Here is a 9,925-nt window from a genome sequence, read left to right as displayed (position 1 = left end):
CTTCTTAGTATTATTGTTGCTGTTGTTGTTGTTCTCCATTAATTTATTTTTATTTACAGTAAAGTAAAGTCCTTAACAGAGGTGAGTTCTGCGCTTTGGAAACACCGTTGGTTAATTTTCGATCAGGCTTTTCTCAGGGCGCTCTGTTGTCGGGTCCTTATTTGCAGCGCTTCCTGGTCCACGTATTGAGAGGATCACCAACATCCTCCTTGACAGATGATGATATTTGACTTCGTTTTCCAAGCAGTTTTATTCTTTCACTCTGATCTGTTTAACCTCGGCGGCAGCCAGGTGACTGGAGACACCCTGAGACTGATACCTCTTGTCAAACGGTACCTTTAAATGTTTCCTTTAACAGCCAGCTAGCCTGTTAGCCGCAGCACTGATGGAGTTGATCCTGAACAACTGTGTTTACATCGTTTTACGATAACGTTAGAGTTAAAACACAACCAATAACCCCCCATTTGTTCATTTACGTTTTACAAAAAAAAAAGCGTGGTGTCGTTAAAAATTATAGCTGATTAAATTTCGCTGCTTAGTTTTTTGTTATAGCATGCTAGCTGTGCAGCATTTGTCGCAGGGACCGTTTTAGTCCTGAGTAGAACTTGAGAGGCTGCTCACAAAGCTGGAAGAGTCCCAACTTTAACTGTCTACAATTTGTTGCTGCGATCCTGTTTATTTAATATGGATCAATTCGCAGTTTTTCTTCCCATCTAGCTCGGTCCTGTCTAGTTTCAATGCTATCCTCAGAATGCATTTATTGCCACATTTATTTTGGACAATATGCACTTGGATTAAAAAAAACAAAACCCAAAACTGCCTGCATTTGCTTTGTTGGATCAGTAGTGCCTACTAGAGGGCAACAGGTCAAACAGCAAGTGCCCAGGGTGAGAGCTGTTTTGACCCTCTTGAGTGGATTCTTGCTTTTGCAGTTGCTTTGAGAAAGGGAAGAGCACAGGCATTGATCTTTTCTGTTGTCTTTATAACCCTGTGGATAACATGTATAGCTGCTGCAAAGCAGTTGGCATATTGCAGTGTTACCAAAAGTAGTTTCTCATCCGTGACAGTTATTCTTCAGGAACCTTATTAAGCGAATGCGCCACTGTCTTACCTGCAGCTGTTGTGTTAGCAGACCAGGTGAGGTTGTCAGCAATAAAGGTTCTGAGAAACCCTCTCTACACAGCCTTTGTTGACAGCCAGGGGGAGGGGGTTTGCTCTGCTCTTCCTGTAGTCTACAGGAAGACATCAGAGTAGAATTATAGATCTAATGAAGGAGGGCATACAGTGGTGTGATGTAACAGAGGAGACTGTTAGGCTACGTTCATACTGCAGGCGGAAGCGCATCAAATCCAACTTTTTTGACCCTATGCGACCCATATGCGATCATGGTATGACAGTGTGAACAGCACAAATCCGACCTGGGTCACTTTCGCATGTGATACTGAATCCGATACATATCTGATGTTTTAGAAAGCGACTGCTGTTTTAATGGTCATGTCGGAGCAGTCCCAGACTGACCGAACGTTACGAGAACTTCGGTCACAAGTCGATGACCTAACAGAAGCTCTCTCAGCCAAAGACGGTCAGCTTGCAGTCCTAAAAATCAGACCGGCAGACATTAAATCTGTCTTTTACGTCACTGAACAAGACAGACGCCAATTATCAGCGCCCGAGAAGACAATGTGAACGCTTCCTGGCCATCCAGTGTAGATGTTAGTGAAACTGTTGGGAAGACAACGTTGGAGAAATGTGAACATTTTATTTGTACTGTATAATCTGCAGATTCTGACAGAAATCTGCAACTATCCTTTGAAGCACCGCTCCTCTCTAAAACAGCAATAAGGATAATTATTAGGCCATATGTAAATAATAAAATAACTTTATAACTTAAAGCAAAATTGGGAAATGTAAAGTCCAAAACAAGTCTTTATATTAAGGTCCATCAGTCAAACAATACTGTTTGGTCTGGATCTAAACAGAGCGCGTTGTGTGTGACATCTTCTTTTGCCCATGCGGGCCGCTTTGAGGGTTCACACTAGAGCGTGTTTGCTGTCACATTTTATTTGTAGTGTGAACAAGCAGACCAAAAAAATCGGATTTGATCAAAAAATCGGAATTGGGCATTAAGACTTGCAGTGTGAACGTAGCCTTAGAGAAAGAGGGGGATGAAGGCAGAAGATCTGCTATGGTTACCTGGGCTGATAGTAGCCACACCAGAAGTAGCTCTGTCATGCACAGGTACAGTTAGGCAGTGTATCCTGAGCTTTCGAAACTGAAGGCCTCACTGGATGGTATCTCAGTGGTGATAATGATGAGGGGAGGTGAAATGCTATTTACAGTTAAACTGCGTGTCTAGATTTAGCGTCTGTCATTGACATAGTGACCGTTACTCCACCACTGACCTTCCTTATGTTGTTAAATAGAAATCCAAGAACTTGGAAAGTAAATAAATATATTATCCGTCAAATAAATCTTTACATGTTGCTGTTTGTCTCTATCGCTAGGTTGCAAAATGTCTTGGTTTACTGACTTGGCTGGGAAAGCTGAAGACTTCCTTAATAAAGTGGACCAGGGAGCTGCTACTGCCCTGAGTAAAGGCCAGGAAAAATCCTCCTCCTTCTCAATAGCCTATGGAGAAGAATCCACTGCTAAAACGGACTACAACTCTGCAGGTTACAAGACCAACCCAGCTGTGACACATCATACCTATGCATCCTCTCATGATGCCCAGGGCTACATCTCTGCTGCAGCTGGCAACATCAAGAAATCTAATGCAACCATGCTGGCTGGGTCTGCCAACGTGACCAGTACACCCTTGGGCTCTGGTAGCAGCGCCCCCAACACTGGCAAGACTTCATCTGGGTTTGTGAGGCCCAAAAAGAGTGAGCAGAATGTGGACGATGACATGCTCTTTGATTTTCTGAATAGCTCTGAGCCTCAAGTCAGCAATCGGAGAGATTCAAGAAAGGACCTTGTAAAAGTGGTAGAGGCCCAAAACCCAACATTTCCCGCTTCCACCACTTCTCATACAACCCCATCAGTCCCCTCCACACCCCCTTCCACCCGGGGTGTATCAAGAGCTTCAAGCATGAGCTCATTATCTGCTCACAGCATCAAAACGGAGGAGAACTCTGCTAAAGAGCAAGGCCAAGGTATGAGCAAAGCCAACAGCGCACTGTCTGACTAATTAACAACACTCAAACATTTTATAAACAATAAACTTTATTCACAGGAGAAGAAAATTTCAGCTTACAGTTAAGACACTTTTTTTTTAACTTCTTCTTCACCTTTATTGGCGCATCAGTGCATTTTTGTCACATTACTTCTACTGATAGGCTCTCATGACTATGAGAGAAAAATTATGTGCAGGTGCACATGAAAGCAGCCTTTGTTTAAATAAATCAGTGATAGCATGCTCTAATTTGCAAAGATTTAAAGAGTACAGTGAAAATGGAGTGAATAAACACATGAAAAGGAACTAATAATTAGTCACTTGGTAAGATAAAAGTTACCTTCAAGAACATTCTGGTTTGTAATTGCATATTGAAATAGTCAATTGCTTGAAGGGATAAAAATATTTTACAACAAAATAAAGGTCTTTAAAGAAAGTGAATGAAAACCAGTGACTACTGTGCCACAGTCATAACTCAGCTTTTTCTATATGAAACCCAGTAAAAACAAGAATCAATGTTTTTATTAGTAAATCTTTGGTTGAAGAGCTGAAATTAATTAAGGGGGTTTAAGAATGGAGTCAGAGGTGTACTTACAGATAGTCTCCATAATCTCTCATAAGCTCTTGATAACTTGTTTGCTTTCAAAGCTAATTTCAAGTTATGTGGTTCTTGCAATTTAGAAAGACTTGCTGTTGGATTTCAGTGGCTGAGTAAAGAATATTATTAATACAGTACAGAACTGTAGCATCTGAATAAAGATGGATGGTATATTTTCTTATAGAGAGAGGGTGCAATATTGTTAATATGAACCACATGGGACCTAATACTGAACCTTGTGGGACTCCTTTTTAAAATGGTAAATTTACCACGCCCCACTAAAGAATTAACCCACTTGGTGTCCAAAACTTGACAGGGAACCTTAAAGTACAATGGTATGAAATAAGATAATTTTATATTAATGCTTTATTATGCCAGTTTGTTGCTGTTTAGAAGTATAACATAAGAGCTACCACACTTATATCTGTAAATGCTGTTTTCTCTTTACTCTTGTAACTGTCCAAGCCAGTTCGAGCCCCGGCTTGGACAGTCTCGGTCGTTGTGTCCTTGGGCAAGACACTTCACCCGTTGCCTACTGGTGGTGGTCAGAGGGCCCGGTGGCGCCAGTGTCCGGCAGCCTCGCCTCTGTCAGTGCGCCCCAGGGTGGCTGTGACTACAATGTAGCTTGCCATCACCAGTGTGTGAATGTGTGTGTGAATGGGTGGATGACTGGATATGTAAAGCGCTTTGGGGTCCTTAGGGACTAGTAAAGCGCTATATAAATACAGGCCATTTACCATTTACCATTTTGCCTGGCCACCACAGATACACCTGAGAGTTCAGACTCAAGCTTGGCTGTCCCTCTGGAGTCCAGCAGGCAAGAGCCTCCTCCACCAACAGAAGAACCACAGAACCAGATCCTGTCCAGCCTGCGTCTAGAGAACCAGTTGCTGCGCAGTGAGGTGGCCTCCCTGAATCAAGAGATGGCTTCAGTTATCCAGAGAGCAAAAGACTTACAAGATGGTTAGCAAAAAAAAGCCAATACTGAAACCCGAAAATGGCACACATTCACCTGGCTACACCTCTTCCTATGATTTAATTTGTTTTTTTCTCTCTTAGAGCTAAACCAGGCCCGTCTACGTGCAGACAAATGGAACTCGGAGCAGTCCCAGACTGACCGAACGTTACGAGAACTTCGGTCACAAGTCGATGACCTAACAGAAGCTCTCTCAGCCAAAGACGGTCAGCTTGCAGTCCTAAAAATCAGACTCGATGAAGCCGATCAGCTTCTAAAATCCCGCAGTGCTGCATTAGAGGAGGCACAGAAGGAAAAGTCAAAGTATGCTTTTGGAGCCAAAGTCTTAAATAGAAATTACACTAAACTTATAAAGAACTGATTTAGATAGCATTTTCTTGTCTTGTTTGATTTTTTTAGAATTATGCAAGACCACACAGAAGGGAACAGCATGCAGTCCCAAGCTCTGGAAACCTTACAGGAGAGGCTGCGAGAGGCTGAACTGGCGCTCAGAAGAGAACAGGACAGCTACCGGCAGATGCAGGTGCACATGATGCCATTCATTTTCTGTATTTACAACGGTTAAATATAGACTGGTCATATGGAAATGATGAGACTTAACTCTCTGTTCTTGTGTAGACTGAATATGCTGGCCGGCTCTCTAAATTGGAGGCCGAGAGGCAAACCCTTGCAGAAACAGTGACTGCAGCTGAGCGGCGAGCAGCAGAGGAGAAGTTCAAGGTCGACGACTTCCAACACCAATTAAAAAGTGCCAAAGCTGCAGCTGAGTCTGCCAAGCAAGAGTTACAAGACTATAAGCAAAAAGCTTCACGCATCCTACAAGTAAGGCTTGTGGAGGCTCTCCCGAAAAATGATTTCATTGAAAGCTTTACCCTGGAGTAAAGTGGAGTAAATTTCATTATTATATGTTTGAACTTTTATTTAATACTTTTAAATATTTGTTTAGTCCAAAGAGAAGTTGATCAGCAGTCTGAAGGAGGGATCTGGTCTAGACACCCTGGACGGCAGTGGGACCATGGCTCTGGAGCTTGAGGAGCTACGTCATGAAAAGGACCTGCAGAGGGAGGAGATCCAAAAACTGCAGGGGCAAGTTCTCACTCTGAGGACTGAAATACAGGTGAGATACTATATGCAGTAGGAAAAAGCAAAATTACTTACTAGCGAGAGAGGCCAGTAATTCAGTGGAGGTTGAATTTTTGCTTACAGGATTTGGAGAATCAGGCGCTGGCAGAGGCAGAGACGTGGAGGGAGCAGCAGGCGCAGTTACAGGAGCAGCAGACCTTACAGAACAGAGCAAAGCAGGAGGTAGAGGCTGAGGTGGAGCGCTACAAACAGGTAAAAGAGAGTTACAATAATAATAATAGGCTAAAAATGATAAAAGCTGTGCACAAGCTGTTGTTTTGACTAACTTAATCTTTGTGCCTATAGGAGCTTCAGTACCTTGAGGAAGAGCACCATCGAGCCAAAACCACTCTGCAGAGTCGAATCAAAGACAGAGAAGATGAAATCCAAAAACTCAGGAACCAGGTCAGTACCTTAAAGTTATACAAAAAAATTGAGGAGTCTCCTTCCCAGATCAGAACTTAGGGAACATTTGCTTTGTGTCTATTAAAACCACTGAATAATAATGTCTGATGAATTTCCTTTTGCAGTTGACCAACAAGACACTCAGCAACAGCCAAACAGAGCTGGAGAACCGGCTCCACCAGCTGACGGAGACACTGATCCAGAAGCAGACAATGGTGGAAGCTCTTGGCACGGAAAAAAACTCCCTCGTCTTTCAGCTGGAGCGCTTGGAGCAGCAGCTGAAGAATACTCAGGGAGGACAAAGTGGAGGGCCGGCAATCAACATGAGCGGTTTAGAGGGAGCAGGTAGGAGAAGCTGTCATTTTCTTTTTGTTTTGGTAAATGAGACCTGTTTTGAACAGTTGTTTTATTAAAAAAAACCCTAATATATAATATATGCATTTACATTTCTCTGTTTTGGACTGTCAGGGGCAAGACAAAGAAACACACCTGTGCTCTTCAGTGACCAGGACAGTCCAGGAGTGTATGGAAAAGTACGTAAGGCAGCCAGCACAATTGACCGCTTCAGGTAAGCTTTCACTGTTCACCGTTTTACTGTGCAACAGTTCCATTGTTTTACAAGTGAAAAACTGTTCACTGTGACCAATACTTTTATTTCTAACAGCATAAGACTGGGAATCTTTCTGAGGCGCTACCCAATGGCCAGAGTTTTTGTCATCCTGTACATGGTCAGTGTTAGTATTGAAATGATATGAACCCTTTGTTCAATGAGAGAGTGCTCAGTAGCTGGTAAAGTGGTCTGTCACATCTATAGTTTATTCATGATCTTTTTTCTTTATTTGCAGGCGGTACTGCACCTGTGGGTCATGATTGTTCTTCTGACCTACACACCAGAAATGCATGGTCGTCCTGATGGAAGATAGAAGGCCTGAGTTTTATGGTTGGGTATTTAAAGATGTTTTCATTGGCCTTTAATGTAAGGAAGCTGCTGGAATATGGGCTCTGGGACCTCTCCCTGTTTTGCACAAATATGCTATGAATTAAAAGACATTTCCTCTAATTTCTTCTATATTGTTTCCAAATCAAGATGGTTAGCATTGAGTTTTAAAGTAATTACAGAGTGATATTGTCTCGGTGGTCTTTTAAATGGACATGAATCAAAAACTGTGTTGGTTTCAGAATTCTGAGAGATTGTATTTAACACTATGTACAAAAAATAATCTTTTAATAAATGAATTAGAAGGAAAAACAGAGACTGGCTCTTCTCTGTCACATTGTTTGAGCCACAAAGCAACAGAAATGGAACCTTCACAGAGCTTCTGCACAACACTCAGTTTAAAAGTATTTGAGGATTGAATACGATACGTTCAGATGAACAGAATCAAAATTCTGCGGGCTATGAAGAACACAATGGATGAACAGAAGGATGATGTGATAACACGGTTTGACAAACAAACAAGTATTTTCAACCAAAAAGATGGTTTCCAAAGAGTTGTTAGCTGAAAACTCAGCATATCCTGACTTGGTGAGCAATGTATCCTTAAAAAGTTTGACAAAACTGCAGACAAACGGTATCTGAAGGTCATGTCCTTCAGAAACAGGAAAGACGGCAAAGACCTGGCACAAGACCAGACAAATGGTTGCAGTGGAAGGGTGGGTGTCAAGAAATCATTTGGAGAAGGGTAAACAAGGAGAAAGTCTGAGATACGCCAAATTAAGGAAGAACTGGACTGAAAATTTGTGGCAACAGGTCTAATAGAGTGATGAATCCAGAAGTGAAGTTTTTGGTCGAAATCATCATTGTTGTGCACCACAAGCAAAGAGTGAGGTACAACAGTGCCCATAAACAGAGTGGAGGCTCACACAGAGTGTTGTGGTTTGGAGCTCCACTTCATTCAGTGGTGTTGAGGATCTTGTTACAGTTGATGGAATTTTGAATACAGAAAAGTACAGTCACATTTTGAACCACCATGCCACCATCTGGAAAGCATCTGATAAGCAGCGACTTCATATTTCAGCATGACAATGATCCCAAACACACTGCCAGTGTAAGAGCATACCTGGATAGGAAAACACATAGTGGAACCCTATCAGACATAGACTGGCTTTCCCACAGCCTGGGCATCAACATTATTGAAGCAGTGTGGGATCATCTTTAAACAGAATGGAGCAAAAGGCTGTCCACATCCAAAAAAGGGTTTTGACTGTCCTTCAAGAAGTCTGGAGAACTGAAGACTGTCTGAAGAAATTATAATAAAGCTTGCCTAAGACACTTCAGGCTGTTTTGAAGAATAAAGGTGATCAGACCAAATACTGAGTTTCAAGCTCTGCTTATCCCTTATAAATTGTTTTTCGATATGTTTGCATGCATTTCGATAAAGCTCTTTCTCAAAATACTGAGTGGAAGATATAAGCACTGTAATAAACTAACTTATTGCTTATTTGACAATAATTAATCAACTATCTTAATAATATTTTCCATTTTATGAAAAGAAGATATAGTAGTAGTCAGTGATGGGAATAATGGCGTTACTTTTTTCAGTAATGAGTAATCTAACTAATTACTATTTCTATCGTTACAACGCCGTTACCGTTACTAACAAGAAAATTCGGTGCGGTCGCGTTACTATTTTTCAACAAACAGACGGTTGAAGCTGTGCTCAGCTTACCGCATCTTACCGCATCAGTTGTACGGAAGTAGCTGTAAGTAATCTGGGGCTACACCTTTAAGCAGCTGCGTGCGACCAATCAAAAATGATATGGCAATACGACATTTGGTTATTTAGGAAGAGAGATTTGTGACGTTTAGCTTGTTTATAGTGTGTAGTTAATGTGTTGTCTTGTGTAGTTAGTGTGTAGTGTTGTGGATAGTTTTGTGTTGTGTGTTAGAACAATGAGGTGACTGCTGTCTCCAGGTAGAAACAGGAGTGATACACCTGCTGCTGTCAGACCTGCAGGTATCAGGCTGTGATGTTCTCCTTTATAGTGGACAGAAATATTTGGAGTGGCACAAATAATTTGTGTGGCATCTTATTGAATGCAGAACACCTGATTGTTATGTAAATAGTTTGAAATGGTTAAAAAAAGGGTAAAAGGTAAATGGCTGCAAATAACTTTGTTTGTTTTGCAAAACTTGTGTATATGATTTTAAAATTTACAATTTATATTTACATTTAAAGTTATGAAATATTATTCAATCAACGTTAAATGTTTTTTATCTGATTTTAGATCAATTGTGTTAATACAGTATGCCAAAATGAAAACATAACTGTAAATCCAGACACGTGAGGTTGTGCTGAAAAGGATGATACCAAACAAGGCAAAGTAAATAGTTTTTAAAGGTGAAATGTAGAGGAAACATCAAAAGTAGTTAAAAATGGCCAATTAAACATTTTCTTAAAGTAACGCAATAGTTACTTTTTAAGTAATTAATTACTTTTAGAAACTTGTAACTCAGTTACTAACTCAGTTACTTTTTTGAAGAAGTAACTAGTTACTATAATTAATTACTTTTTCAAAGTAACTTGCCCAACACTGGTAGTAGTATAGTGTATTTTGTGGAATTTACACCATTTATAATAAACTATTTAAATGGAACTGCAACGCTTGGTGTTCTTCGGGACTTGAACGCACCTTCAGTGTGTTGGTCCTC

At 41.0% G+C, this 9,925-nt stretch overlaps 1 protein-coding gene across 1 annotated transcript; it reads left to right on the top strand.

Annotated features, from left to right (window-relative positions):
- The first annotated feature begins 132 nt into the window (after positions 1-132).
- Positions 133-7,515, top strand: golga5 (golgin A5). The gene is made up of 13 exons (XM_082515178.1): positions 133-332; positions 2,505-3,152; positions 4,536-4,733; positions 4,830-5,049; positions 5,146-5,269; positions 5,365-5,568; positions 5,693-5,863; positions 5,953-6,081; positions 6,175-6,273; positions 6,399-6,618; positions 6,742-6,841; positions 6,938-7,001; positions 7,119-7,515. Exons 2-13 carry the CDS (start codon positions 2,513-2,515, stop codon positions 7,194-7,196), a joined length of 2,247 nt encoding a protein of 748 aa, XP_082371304.1. The 5' UTR covers positions 133-332; positions 2,505-2,512; the 3' UTR covers positions 7,197-7,515.
- Positions 7,516-9,925: the final 2,410 nt, after the last annotated feature.

This window comes from Aulonocara stuartgranti (genome assembly GCF_965226115.1).
Source record: "Aulonocara stuartgranti genome assembly, chromosome: 19".
Classification (NCBI taxonomy): domain Eukaryota; kingdom Metazoa; phylum Chordata; class Actinopteri; order Cichliformes; family Cichlidae; genus Aulonocara; species Aulonocara stuartgranti.
Note: the sequence above shows the minus strand (reverse complement) of the source record. Positions and strands in the feature narration are given on the sequence as shown.